At 43.4% G+C, this 14616-nt stretch overlaps 1 protein-coding gene across 5 annotated transcripts in view; it reads left to right on the forward strand.

The window, feature by feature from the left end:
* Positions 1–14616, forward strand: part of LOC311151552 (SAM and SH3 domain-containing protein 1-like) — a 523482-nt gene that overhangs the window by 390808 nt on the left and 118058 nt on the right. The window contains exon 1 of one of the 5 annotated variants that reach the window (XM_084202082.1): positions 13447–13566. The exons of the other annotated variants lie outside the window; for them this stretch is intronic. Within the exon in view, the coding sequence (XP_084058208.1) occupies positions 13471–13566 (96 nt within the window). The 5' untranslated portion in view covers positions 13447–13470. Of the gene's footprint in view, positions 1–13446; positions 13567–14616 lie in introns of those variants that run through there. 5 annotated transcript variants of the gene reach the window in all.

Raw genomic sequence — 14616 nt, forward strand, 5'->3', positions numbered from 1 at the left:
GATTTTATATTGAGTTCAGTTTTTACCAGAGAAGATAGTCATTCCAAGGGGGAAAAAAAGCTCTTTTCACAAGCCTTGGTCGTAACTTTGTATCCATGTCAACACTAATTTTATGTTTTGTGCAAATTTCATTAGTTTTCAGACATTTTAAAGCAAGCCTACATGGCCAATACTGAGAGGCTGCAGGAAAGGAGTGCTGGGATTTCTGTCTGCTCAGTGCAGCAGGGAGAGCCCTGCCTGGATACTGAGGAGAAAGGAAAGTTCTTGCTGCTCCTTTGCACTGCTCTTGCTTCCAGGGAAATGACTGGGTGAATTCTGATTGGCACTGTACCTTTTGCACTATGCGAACTTAGAAATTACTACAAATGTGTTTAGACCCTTCTGGAAGGGAAATGAGATACATAAAGTATATAATAAAGTCAACTTAATTCTTCTTTCAAAATTTGTACTTGAGGGGAGGGAGGGTTTTCCTGTCAGTGGAGTCTTTAGCTATAGTTTTTGCACCTTTGAAGTTGTAACAAAACTAACTGACTTTTGTAGTATGGCTAAAGTGTGGAAAGGATTTTTTTTTTCACATTCTGATATGAAATACTACTGAAAAAAATTTCCAAACTTTTCTGAAGTACTTTTGCTGCAGATATTTCTAGCACAGAGAGGCCTTTGTTTCACATAAGTATTTAAATCTGTGGTAAACTCTTGCTCTTTTGTGTTTGGTGGGTTTTTTTCTTCCTCAGACAGGTGCCATGGAGCTCTATGACATTTGTAGAGCAGATGGGATGCCATTTTACTGTTGTATCTAATTGACAGAACCTTACACTCTCCATGCATCCTGCCTTGGAAAATGTGGGCCTTGGAGTTGTAGCACTTTTTTCCTCAGGAGCAGCTTGTTTAACTCACTGCTGGATGAGGAGTGAGAATGGTAACTCACTAACTGGCCTGTGAAACCTCTTGGGAATTCATACCTCCTTGGTGCTGAATTTGCTATTTTGACTGATTGGTCACTTGCTGTTGACTTGGCTACCATACACTGTATCAGGTATAGCCACAGATGCTATTGTGTACGTGCATTTTTATAGAAATAGCAGCACTCTCTGTGAAATCCCGTAATGACAGACATAAATATGTGTAAAAACACCAAGATGTCTGTGAAATGCTGTCTCTGGAGATGTGTGAATGCACACATCCCTCCATGCCTCCTTCCCTCTTCAGATTCCCAAAGGAGGGATTTTGCCAATGTCCAGTTTGGGGATTCCAGAAGCGGTTGAGGTCTTCTTTCCAAAAGGCTGGTGGATGAGAAGGTCTCAGAGAAGAAAATATGTCCCAATTATTTTTGCTAATCTTGACGTGCCACCATCATGCTCAGTTCTTGCACATATGGATGTCTCATACAAAAAACACACAACAACTGTTTCAAGTGTAACTTCACCTGAAGGCTGTACGCTTCCTGGCAGGTCTGGTGTACATCAGAAAACCACACTTGCAATGTGCTTCCAGCATTTAAATCCTGAAACATACATATGTTTCCCCAGCAAGTGCCTCTTTGGAGAAAGCAGGTAATGATTTCCCTTTCAGAAAGGTAGCTGTAATTAACAGTGGTTGTCACTGGATATGACCGAGAGGGATAGGAATATCCAAACAAGTATTTTATGTATTTCAGCTGGAATATAAATGAACAGCCCACAAGCAGCTGTAATTTTTAGAATTACTCTTAAGAAGCATATTGAGTTTGAGATTCTTGGCTTCCTTGTGCAGCAGCCTGTCCCTCTGGCAACTGCCATCCTCGGTCATATCAGTTACATGCTGCCACAGCCACTCAAACATCTTGTGCAAATGTTATATTAAAAGCAGGCCAGGTGGTTGCAAACTCTGGGATAGATCTTCAGTTCAGGAGCAAAATTACAGGATTTACAAATAGCCTGTGTAAAAATTCTCCAGTTCTCCAGGTGACAGTGGTTGTTTCTGTGTCACTGTCATGCAAAGCATTTTAATGTCCTTTGTGGTATCCTTGCTACCTGTAAACTCTAATTCGAACTTGTGGCATTGTATCTTGGCCTTTTGGCATGAGTGCCATTCAGACTCCTTTGGAGTAAGTGCTGGCTGCTGAGCAAAGGACTTCCACAGTCTGGTTTAAAGAATTAAAATGCAAAAAGTATTTATTTAAAAAACAATAAATGGAAAAATCTTAACAGGTTATGTAGCCGGCTCCAAGCCCCAGAGCAGAATCCGTTGTACTGAAATAATGGGATGTTGGAAGGCACTCAAGAACAGGTTAGACAATGATGAAGGCACCACACTGACCCCAGGCAATCAATTCCATTACTTTTATGAACCTTGCAGTTAGAAAGCTTTTTCTAGTGTTTAACTGAACACTGCCCCAGCTGCAATTAAACCTGTTCATTCTTACCCTATCCCAAATAGATGGAGAAGTTTATTTTTCTTAGTGAAGGAAAGGTTTTACATATTTGAAAATTATTATCCTATTCTCTGGCAATCTTCTTTTGTCTTGGATAGAGAATCCTCATTCTTTCAATCTCTGCTTGGAAGCATCTCATTTCTGTGGTTGTCTTCTCCATTTTCTCTCATTAGTCCATGTCAGTCCTGACATCTAGGGCACACTGGGTCAAAACACAACCCAGAACTCCAGCTGATGGCTTGGGCTTGGTGAACAGAGTACGTGAGACTGCTACATCTTGCAGGTGGTTCTGTATCCTACTGGGTACTATGATGCACATTCAGGAGCTATTTTCAAGCACTCTGTCTGTCATCTGTAAATTCAATGAGCATATTCTCTATTCTACTGGCCAGCCTGTTAATTAAAATATTGAAAAACAGATCCCTGCAAAACCTCACTCAATATATTTTTTCCCTTTGGTGCCAACCTCTGAAAACTAATCTCTGAAAGTGTTTCTTTCAACCAGTTTTGTACCTCTTTATAATGGTATCAGCTGTGTTGTATAAGGTAGAAACCTTATTAAATTCAATATGTATTCCAGCTGCTGCTACTTCTTATTCACTACCAATTATCCTCCAAAGTAGGAAATTAGATTGATTTGAAAAAATTAATTCTTTTCAAATTCATTTGGCTGTTTAAAACTCTTACAGGATAATAGGGTAGAAAAAGAAACAATATGTAATTCATTTGTGTGTCTTTCCAGCCCTGTGCTTGCCCTCCCTTAGCCTTCTTGAACTCTCTTCTTCATGCGCCCTCATTTATAATTACCGTGGCACAGAAGTGAGAACAAGAGATGGAGACAGCAGTCATTATTACTGCCAAAATCCTTCTATCTTGAAGCCAAGCCTGGGCATTCTTGGATGAAAATGAGCAAGTTAGGCTTATTTGAAACCACCAGGCTCACTAAGTACTCTAATACTGTTTAGCCCTTTGATACTGCCCTGAATTTTCTGTCATACCTAAAGCCTTTTATAACCCTTTCTCATGCATCCATATAAAACAATCCAGCTATTTAACCTCTGTTACCTATGTACATACACACATTGGGAAATGGGTGCTAAAGTATTTAAAACCTGTTTCTCTCTTGCTGGAATCTATTTACAGATCAGGATAATATTGTGCATGTTGGGGGTTCATTTGAATAATTTTCTGTTTGCAGACAAACATAAACACTAGCTAGGCAAGTACAGGCAATAGAAAGCATATGTTTAAATCATGTTTTGTACACTGAAAACTGATTTAAGTAACTATCCAAGAGGATAATTATATTTCCTTTCTATTTATACAAAGTCCATATCTATTAGTATGTATTTGGAAAATGCTAGGAGTTAAAAAGGTATCACAACACTTGAAGAATGCTTTTAGGAGGTAAGGAATTTGTCTATCTGACAAATCTAAAGGCAATCTTTTCTTAGATCAGTCTGCACATACAGTTTACTTATACAAATATGATGTATAAATAATATACAAAATAGAATCTTTTTTATCTCTGGGAGTTTTTGATTTCTATATGAACACCTGAAATTTGGTGAGTAATGAAAATTGTCTTCTTACTGTGTGCTTATGTATTCCCTAAATGCCTCATGTGTTACCATGGGAAACCTAAAGGCCACATAGGCTTTTCAGACTTCTAGGCAATTGCTCAGATAGCATCATCCATTAAAACCACCCAAAATAATTCATGGAGCTGCAAGTCATGTGAAATTAAGTCATGGATTGTATCTAGCCCAAAGCCTTGTGAGCTCACCACCCATCCCTGCTGCTGCTTCCTCAGTGGTAGGGACAGCAAATATACAGAGTATCCATAAGGTCACTTGGCTTGTCCTTAAGACATAGGGTTTTTACTGCTCTTTTTTTTTTTATTCCCTTCAGTAATATAGCTACTTTTTTTCATTCCTTTTAATTCCCTCACATATTCTGTCCTCAGTGACACACAACAATGACCAAAATGACCAGTTTGTGTACACAAATAATGTCATTGTTTTATGAGCCGGTGTTTCAGGGCTTAAAAACACATACATTTATCTCATTGCCCTGAGTTACACCCACTTGAGCTTTCTTCTGCAATCTGGCTTTCCCCTTGGTGTTTACACACCCTTCATGCTTTCAGATAATTGCTGCATCCTTTGCAGTCCCTTTAACCTTCATCTAGCCAAGCAACAGTTGTTTGTTTCAATGTATTCTCACAAATAACATCTTCCCACAGCAGTCAAAATGACCATGTCATGCGCTTCTGGGATCAAGTGTATTAGCAATTTTCAAAAACCCAAGTCTCAATTACTTTTTGTTAGTCATATGTTGCTACAGGATACACATTGTACTGAAGCAGCATATTTGGCCTTGTAAAACAGAATTGCCTAATTATTAAATCCTTGCAAATGAAAATTCTTTTTTTTTTTTTCTGAGAACTAGAGCTACTAGCCTACTCTACATATACTTAAACAAAAAAAACTTTCCTGTAAAACTTCATCAACATGGAGGCAGTGCAGTAAGCTCACTGCCCTCAAGGGCTGTTTTATCATCATTGATGCAGTTGGTTGAGTTGTGGAGGGTAAATTCCTCCCACTCACACCACCACAATCACAATAATCCTTCTGTTCGTGAACTTCCCAAAATATTTATTGAGAGAATAGCTTGGAGGTATGTTTTCAGCAATGCTTAAGCCTGTTTTCACTTGTCTTTTTTTTTTTTTTTTTATAATTACATTTTGGGAGGGGGTGGCCAGTGCTTAAAAGCTGAAGTCTCTGATAGATGGCTTCTTCTCATTTTAATTACTTTGACAGGCACCTCTCCTTTCCAGCTGAGCTACCCTAACTGGAAGCAGCTGCTCCTTGGAATTACTCCCCCTCCTCACTGTGTTGCAGAAGTAATAAGTGTCTCATGCCCCTTCAATGAATTTATGGACATGAAGTGCAGTGTGGGCCTGCTTGTATAGAGATGTTTCTCTCTTTTCTCTAGGATTGAATGAAGTTTTATGAAGTGAAACGTGCTATTAACAATATAGGCAAAATGAAATCTACAGACTGGAATGATTCTCCATTTCTTTCATAACTCTCGTTAGGGAGTGCAAAGCAGGTTTTATTGTATTTTTCCATGGCAATTTGAAACTCTGATTTGAGAGAGTCCAGAGTGATTGATGGTACAGCTTTCTGGGCAGTGAAAAATAAGGCTTCTCTAGAGGAGTACAGAATCTGTGAATCAAGCTTATGCCTGTGTTTACAGCCACAGCTGAAATGAATACTGATCATCTTGACTACATTGTCAGTCTTGTGAATGCTCCAGATTTCATCACTGGCTTGGTGATTTATTTAACATACTAGCACCTGCAGGCAGTGATGTAAAAATTTCAATTTGCTGCTGTTTTTTAAAGAATGGAAATGTAAATTCTGGGGTTTATTTTTCAATAAAAGAAAGAAGATGAAGACCTAAGTGCACCCTCATGACTTAGACAATTGAAGCTGAAACACTCCAGAAGTCTTACTTTTAAAATTTCATTATATTTAAATGCAAGTGTAATATTCAGGTCCCTGACATCTGTGATTTTTGAACACTAATCATTACAACAGAAATTGCAACACAACTGCTTTTCTGCTTGCTGGTGAACTGCCATTTGTCTTTCCATAAACTGTCTCTTTATGTACACATCTGGGCTTGCTGCACGGCACGAAGGTCAGTCAGGGGCGCAGCTCTGATGTGGGGAGGAGACCCCTGTTTTAGTCAGATGTAGTGCTTTGGACAGTGGGCAGAAAGTATTGAAAAGGAAAGATAGGGCAGCTGTTTGGAAAGGGAAAGAAGAGAGCTGATGAGAGGTGTTTCTAGGGATGGAAGCAAGAGGGGAAGCTCTGGGGATGGAGGAGGAATTACCCCACCAGAAACTGATCTGAAAGAAGAGGTTGAAGCTGGTACATTGTTGTCCAGTGGCTGCAGTAGGGAGAATTGACCTCAGGCTGACATGATACACAAGGAAACATCAGATTATCACATCTGGTCACCTGCCTAGCTGAGAGCATCAGGCAGGTTTCTTTGATCAGCTTTTCTTTGATCAATAACCCATTAGGCCCACCTACTCCTTCACTGCTAATGTATTTATGTGACTTACAATATAGGCTTTAAAAGTGCAAAGCCTAAGATCAGTTCAGAATCCTTGTGGGACTGAAAGTCAGGCTTTGATAGGGTCTGTTTTCTACTGGTTCAGATGGGGGTGAGAGGAGGGGGAGTGTATTAACTTTCAGAGAATCATTTGAGGAAAAATTTTTATTCTGCTATGTTTTATGGCAGTATTTAATTGGTAAATTGGGGAATGGGTGTTAGGTGAAGTGTGGAGGAGGTAGCTTTTGGATGGATGTGATCTCTTCTGAATAAGAAGCTAAGCAATTCTTCCTCTTTTTTTTCCTCCAGCTGTCTATAGTTGACGTGTTTGGGTCACACGTACTTTGTTGTAATAATATTTTGTTAAGGGCAACTATTTAAAGGTTTCTCTCTATAACAGGCAGATAATTTTATTTAAAGATCTGCATTTGCATTTCATGTTTAGTTGCTTTTGCAAAGATGCAAATAATGAAACTGAAATTACTGAAAGCTCTTGGGTTTCTTTTTCCAGGAAGTATTGCTTTTAAAAATGTTCATTTCCTTTTCAAAGGGAGATGCAATAAGCATCATTTGAGGTGCATACATTTTTATCTTAATAATTTGTGCTGGTTACAAAGTGAGCAGTAATATAGGTGTCACTCTGTGATTGGTCATATCTGTTGATTCTCTTCTCATCTTACCACAGCCAGCTTGGAGTGATACTTACATCAGCACTGAGCATCTCTGAAATACACAGTTGCCACACACTACTCAGTTGTACCTTATGCTACTTTTATGATGTGCTTTAGGATGAGATCATCAGACTCCTTTTCATTAGTAACTTACTAAGAGTTTTAACAAAGGAATCAAAGGACACCACACTTGGAAAAAGGATAGGCTGATGTTCAACTCCCAGTTTTGAGGCTAGCTTTTCACCTTTTTTACTTCCACACTTCTAACATCATCTGGGAGAAGAGCAGCCAAAGAACACTGAGCTAAATATTTCTTTCTCTATGGCCTTTGTAAGTCTCTTACAAAAAAGATTTGTATGCATCCCTTCTAGCAGCTGTTTATGAAAACAATTCAATCTGTAGAGCAACCTCCTGTGAATGACAGTGCAGAGACTACCCCTGGATATCTCAAAGGATGCTGAACTCCTTTCTGAATAATAAAGGTTTAGAAAACATTTTGTAAAAAGTGCTGCAGAAAACTAAGGGGAAAGTGAATGCTAACTATTTCAATGCTGACAACAAAAAACAACACATCAAGACTGGTTTTGCTGTGCAGGTGGAGAAGAGGGGATGCTGAGTTTAGGTGGAGAAGGCAGAAGTAACACAAAGAACCAGAGTCTTAGTAATGTCTGGAAAATCTCCAGACTGCCTGACATTGTGGGAAGCAGTTGGAGTCCTGATCTGCAGGCACTTCTGGAGTGGCTTGATGTGCACCTAAGCAGGACCGTGGCTGTGGTTTCCCTCACCAGTCACGCTCCAGCTCCCAGAGCCTCTCCACTGGCTGAGCTAGTGGTACCTTCTTGCAGTCAAATGTGAAGCTGTGCTCCATGACCAACAGGGAACTGGGCAGGATATGAGAGGCCTCTATGGAGCAGGAAGGGAAGGATGTCAATCTTTCTGTTCTCCTTATGAGTCAAAAGATATCCTTCCAGGAGGGCTGGGATGCCCGCTGTGATTAGATTTCTTTTCCTTATATGATTTGTCATGTAAAGTCACAGCTACTGTATTTTAAATGAAGCCTGACAAGCTTCACAGTACTACTGTGTCTACTGAGTGTGGTGCTAGCCCAAAATATTAAGACTACAGGAATAATTCCACTGGGCATATGTCTCTCCCACCTTCTAATTTTTTAATTTAGTAGAATACTGATATCTACAGGAATGATAGATTGGGTGTAATGTACAGAGTTCAGACTTCTATCAGAATAAAACAATTTGTTGTTCCTAACTGCTTTCTACAGATAGAATTAAACAGATTTAGCTCCATCTGGTTTCTGTTGGGCATATTAGTGTGCCACTCTCACTGGGATGTGCTACTCTGGTCATTAGGCTGGCAGTAAGACTGGGAGCTGACAGCTAAATCTCTAAAAGAATAAGTCATGATTTCTGACTGTACAGCATATAGTATGTGATCTAAATACCATTCATTTTAAAGCCATTGGATAAGTACAGTTTGTATCACTTCTAAAATCAGGAATATTTTATTTTCTATAGTTGTCTAACTGGCAGCACCAAAACGTGACCCTTTTGGAATATATATGGATGGATCATGAATGCAGAATGGATCTTGTACTCTCTCACAGTTTATGCATGTACATTCTAGGAGGGTCTGGGACAGTGATAGCCTATTTGCCAGATTGACTGATGGGTCAGGTTTGTGGGTCCTCATTCTATCCCATGGCAGAGGGCAGTTTTTGAAGCAGCTGCTGGCATGTCTTTCTGTTGGAGAGCAGCTGCTGGCCCCTTTGGCATATACAGGTGATCCCTACTCCAAAGGACCATGCTACCAGAAATAATAATACTATTTAAACAGTTCTTAAGGAAGAACTTAGGGGCAGAAGTAAAAGAAATTATATTTTAGAAGGACTTTGAAAAAAAAATGTAGCAAGGACAATGAGATAAAATTGTTTTAAGATGGATCTTGACAAGTTGATGGGATGAAGCCTACAACAACTAAGAGCTGCATTTCCAGTCAAAGACTGTTATGTGAAACTTAGCGTGTTTCAATTTGATGACCTCCACCAAGCAGGAAGAGGGAGAGAGCTGGAGGAGATGCAATCATTGGTAATAGGTGTTCCATTGTAATGTGCTTGTGTTAAGAGTTTTATGGCTTCGGCAGGTCACCTGCAGGACCTAGCTGGAATTTTTATTTCTCCCTTTCCCTCCAGCCTCTCTGCATACAATGGCTTGCTTATTTATTTCTCTGAGGCTTTGATGTTCCTATTTGGACTTGATCTACTGGGCAGGGTGTTGTTAGTGATGTTGAGAAACCTCATGTATTTTGTTCATGCATGCAGAGTTAATTGCCAGGTCTCTGAGCAGGAAGCCATTTCCCTCAGGTCATTTATCAGGAAATCATGAAGTTTGGTGTCCATTTACTCTGTGGAGCGTGATCCCCTTTCCAAGGCAACCTTGCATATATTTAAAATTGATATCAAAGTGCTCAAGGTTGTTGATTTCCTGGATTATATGCCTTTGATGAGGGTGGCAGCAGTTGTGATAATCTAGTTATGATAGTGCATGTTGGCTTTTCCAGTTTATTTTTATGCATATTTCAGTTTTTCCCTATTAAATGCTTTGTTGAAACCTTTATGTGACATTGGTGGCACACAACGCTTTGGAACAGAAAGTTTGTCATCTATTGCCTTAATGACTCAGAGGTTTGTGTTTGACATTTGTGCTTTTCACAGAGAATGAATTTGTCCTAGTGAAGTCCATCTCCCTAAACCCTCAGTAAAGAAAGGAGAAAGATGAGCTTCTCTATGGCTACCTTAACCTGGAGCTAGGAGTATTCTTCTAGAAGAAAGTCCATCTCTCTTGAATACAGACCAGTGCTGTCCAAGTTGGTTAATCCTGCCTGGTTTGTATATGTGGGGAGCTCATATTAACTTTACAGCCATGTGTAGCTGATGGAGTGATAGGAAGACAGGCTCAAATGCACAGTGCATCTGCCATAACTTGGCAAGACTAGATTGACCACATCTGTGCCAATTGCTTCCATCTCCTCTTCAGAGATTTGCAGAACAGCCACAAGGAGCTTCACAGCCACTTTGCAACTGCAACACACTGGGGAATCCTATAGGGATTGCTGCCCTGCTGCCTAGTGCTGCCCTGAAGGTGCACAGTGACCATTTCTTCAAGATTTCTGAAACACACCTGGTCAGAGCTCTTATGAAATATCATAAACATCTCAGAAAATTGATCAGATTTATTTCTTCCAATAGCCATAGAGAGGTCCAGCGCAAAATGCTTTTAGAGAGCAGTCTTTTGTAGATGCTGGAGTTATCATCTAGGCAACTACAGATAAAACTGCAAACAAAAACTGTATTCTAACATGCCAAATTTCCAATAATTTGTTATTTTGTAGTAGCAGTTGTAACACAAAATACTGCATTCATAGCTGGGCTTCAAAACCCTTTTAAGATCTGATTTCCTGCTTTTTCTAAAACTCCTATATTCTTGTTGCAGGTGATTTTTGTAAAATACTCCTTGGATTTAGTTCTGCACTACATTGGCTTTGTTAAAATAGAGGAACCCTGTCCGGTCTAGGAGGAGGTGATTCTACTTGAGAGAAGAGCAGGGAATAATTTTAGCATGTCATATTTATTGAATGTCTTGTGAAAATGGCATGTTTCAAATGTCTGAAAATGCATAAATACTGTAATTGCAAGACCATAGAAGATGGTAGCTATTGTACACTGCCATGGATTTGTTTGGATTCTCTCATGTCCATTTGCTTTTAAAGCAACTGTGCCCGGAGTCACGTGATTTTGCAAGATCTTTCTTTCCTTATCTCACTTCTTGAAATCAAAGGCTCTGTGTCTCAAATTAAAGGCTGAGGTGAAGACTGCCATGCATCATGCTCCTCTGATGAAAGCTGTTGCCTCCACAGAAGGGATGACATAATGGCTCCGGAAGCAACTATGGGACCACCACAATTTACAATCTAGTTTCTGTTACCTGTTACCAAGGCTGGAAAGTGTGGCTATTCAGGGCCTGCTTTTGTAAGTGATGTAGTCATCCTTGCACAGAAGCGATGACCGCGGTCGGCAGGGAGGGGCCAGGCAAGTGGGAGTACTGCCCCTCACACCTATTTGATCTTAATCTGTTGCCGCCCAAGACACAATAGTGAGGGGGCTTAGGCTGTGTGCTGCAGAGTTGTTGGTTTGTTTGTTTGTTTTTCTTAATATCCCTCCGTCTATAAAAAAGACAAAGTACAGAAGATAGTGTGTATGATGAGCCCAGAATACTTAAATCCTGAGATCAAGTGAGCCTTGTTCAGATATTTTAAATTAGATTGACATTACTACTGTAAGTGGTTCAGCATGAATTTCAGAGGGTCAGTCAGTAAATTACCCCTGAGTAATTAAACCAGTTTTGAGTTATGCAAGCCATCTCAGAGTACCGAGAGACTTCGCTGACACGCCTTTAGTCTCGTACTTCATAGGCTTAAAATTGAGTACAATTTAAAGGTCAATTAGAAGAGATTTTATACCTGGTTTGGGTCTTTCATTATTTCTCATTACTAGTCAATAAGATGCATTACACAGGGTGTATCCTACATGTGCATCCTAAAGGAGGGCCAGTCATCAGTGGTTTCTTTAACACTTTCTCTCAGCATAATTTTCTTTTAGTCTTTCTGCCTCTGCTCCCCACCTCCTTTTCTCTGTTCAATTTCTGCTGTTAACCACTCCAGCAAAAGCTGCAGTAACAAAGTGCTTAGAAAAGCCTTGTCCCTTTCTTTGTGTGGCAGTTGGTGAGAAAGGAAGTGTTTTGGCCAGCTTTTCTCTCCAGTGCTAGCCTACAAACTAAATCTTAGCTTTCAGGACAGAAAAAGAGCATTGTTGAGAACATTGAGAGAAGGTGAGTGCAATGACTATGGCTTCCTTTAGTCATTCTCCAGATGCTATTTTTAGCCCTGACAGCAAATGGTATCATTTGTTGCTCCAGCCCTCCCAGGCCGCCGGTGCTGTGCCCTCAGTGGGAGCCTCGTCAGCTGTAGGCCTGTGAGTGGGCTGAGGGGAGCCTGGTGCTGGGGGACCCCAGGGCTGAAAAGAGAGCATGGAGGGGAGCACAGGTTCTAGGGCAGGCTCTGAGTTGTGTTTGGGTGGTGCAGGGCATGTAATGTACAGCCTGGCAGTAAGCAGGGCAGGAGGGATATTGGAGGATTCACTGGCTGCTCAGCTTTGTGAGCCCTCAAAATGCTTGGCCAGCATGTGACAGCTGGATATCCATTAAATACATCACTTTCCCTGCCACCCCAGGCACACAGTTGCTTCCAATAAATGGCAGCTCGAAACAGGAGCTTTGCAAGAAGCATCTAAACATTTCAAAGCTTAGGAATGAGCACTAAGAGTTAAAAGACTTCCTTGCTGCTGGTCACAGCAGAAGCTGGGAGTGAGGTGTGAGGTGGTGGATAGGCCTTCAGGTCATTCTGCTGACCTCTGCCACTCCTTCCATTCACAGGCACTGGGGTTATTTAATGTGCTTTCCGCAAGAAGTGCATGTGTGTAAGCACTTAGTAGTTTCCCAGGTAGAATGCAGGAGCATGGCTGCTCCTGTCTGTAGTAAGTAATTATTTATTTTGACTATTACGGGGATTGGGGTGGTACCAGGGAGCACGAGGCACAGACGTAGGGGAGGCAGCATTCTCAGAGTCCCGCCCCAAGGGCGATAGGTGACAGACCATCTCTCCTTAGGAGAATGATGCGGTCCCGGTACCCAAACTCTAAACCTGATCTAACAGTTTGCCCCTTGCCCTGCCGGCCGTGCAACGCGTGCGGCTGACACCTCTTCCCAGAGAGTCTTTCTCCGGTGTTGAGACAGCGCTGCTGACTTGGCCACTGGAGCTCCCGGCGAGGCACCGGCCCGGGGGTAACAACAAGAGCTGCGCCAGCGACCACGCGTGTCCCGACACCGCTCTTGACTTTAGGGGTGCGCGCAGCCGCCGGGGCGGCGCTGGGCCCTTTGTTGCCGCCCTGGGGCGGCCACATGCGCCAGGCGAGTCTCCGGGCGGGCGGGGAAGGAGGGGTTTTGGGCCGCAGCGGCACCGCCGGCCGCTCTGTCGTTGGGTCGAAAGTTGAGGGGCGGCGGCGGCGGGGCCGTCCCGCGGTGTCCCGGGGCGGGCCGGAGCGGGGCGGGGGAGGATGGCGGGGCGGGGCGGGCCGGCCGCGGCGGCGGCGGCGGGGAGCCGGTGTTGATCCGACGGCCGGGCCGGGGCATGGAGGGGGAGCGGGCGGACGGCCCCGCCGCCCCGGCGGACAGCGGCACGTCGGAGGTGTTCGCCCAGCTGTGGGAGGACGTGATGGGGATCCTGGTGAGTGGGGTGAGGACGGGGTCTGCGACCCGAGCGGCCGTGGGGGCAGCCTACCGCGGGACGAGGGGTTGGGATGGGGGGATGGAGACGCTGCGGAGCGTTCGCCGGGTCTTCCCGGCACCTGCTGCGGAGTTCGCCGGAGTTGGAGCGTGCCCGCCCTGTGCGGGCGCGTACGTCCCAGAAAAAACTAACTTCACGGGTAAAGCCGCGGGTTGTGTCGGTGACCGCCTGCATCGCGGCTCTGGACAGCCTCTTTGGGCTGTCGTGGTGGAAGGGGTGGAAGGGCCGCGCCGAGCACCGCCAAGGAGCGGGTCCGCGCAGGGGCTGCCCGCTGGCGGGGACGCAGCCGGGGGCGCTGGTTCAGCTGGATCAATGGGCGCATTGTCCCCCCGCTGGCCCGGCGTGCCGCCGATACGGGGCAGTTTGGGCTGAAGGCGGTGTCGCTGCAGCCTTTACTCCCCCCGCACGCGTTTCGGGGTGAAGCCCCGCGCGGGGGGGGCGCTGCCCCGGGGTCCCGGGCACGGCCGCCGGGCCCGCAGCGCTCCCAGGGCCCCGCGGCGCTCCCAGGCGCCGGCTTTGGAGCTGTTACTGCCGGTAGTTTTTTGGAGACTAGTTGCTCGGTTACGGCCCGTGGAGTTTCTGCGCCGGTGATCTTCTGAGGAGCGACTAATCCTCGTAATTCACTAGTTACAGACAAAAGAGATGGCCCAGTAACGAGGGCTCAAGGAATTACGTTTAATGGGCACGTAGCGTACCGACAGGACGGACGGGATGGCAAACAGTAAAAATACAGGAAGAGTCAATCCTTTATTTCTACTTGCAGCGAGAGAATAATATTTACTTTAGTTGCAAGATGATAATTACCGCAGAGGACTGCCACTCAGCAAAAAAACAAATACTAACGTTATATACATACTGGGGCTGGCAGCCTTCCAGCGATACAGGAATGTGGTAATCAACAGTGGAGTGCCTGTTTATTCATTTTAAAAGCAAATGAATAGGCTTGATGCGTGTTAGTTTTTGTTGTTAACATTTAAACAGCAGACATTC

This window comes from Fringilla coelebs, assembly GCF_963513975.1.
Source record: "Fringilla coelebs genome assembly, chromosome: 3".
NCBI classification, from domain to species: Eukaryota; Metazoa; Chordata; class Aves; order Passeriformes; family Fringillidae; genus Fringilla; species Fringilla coelebs.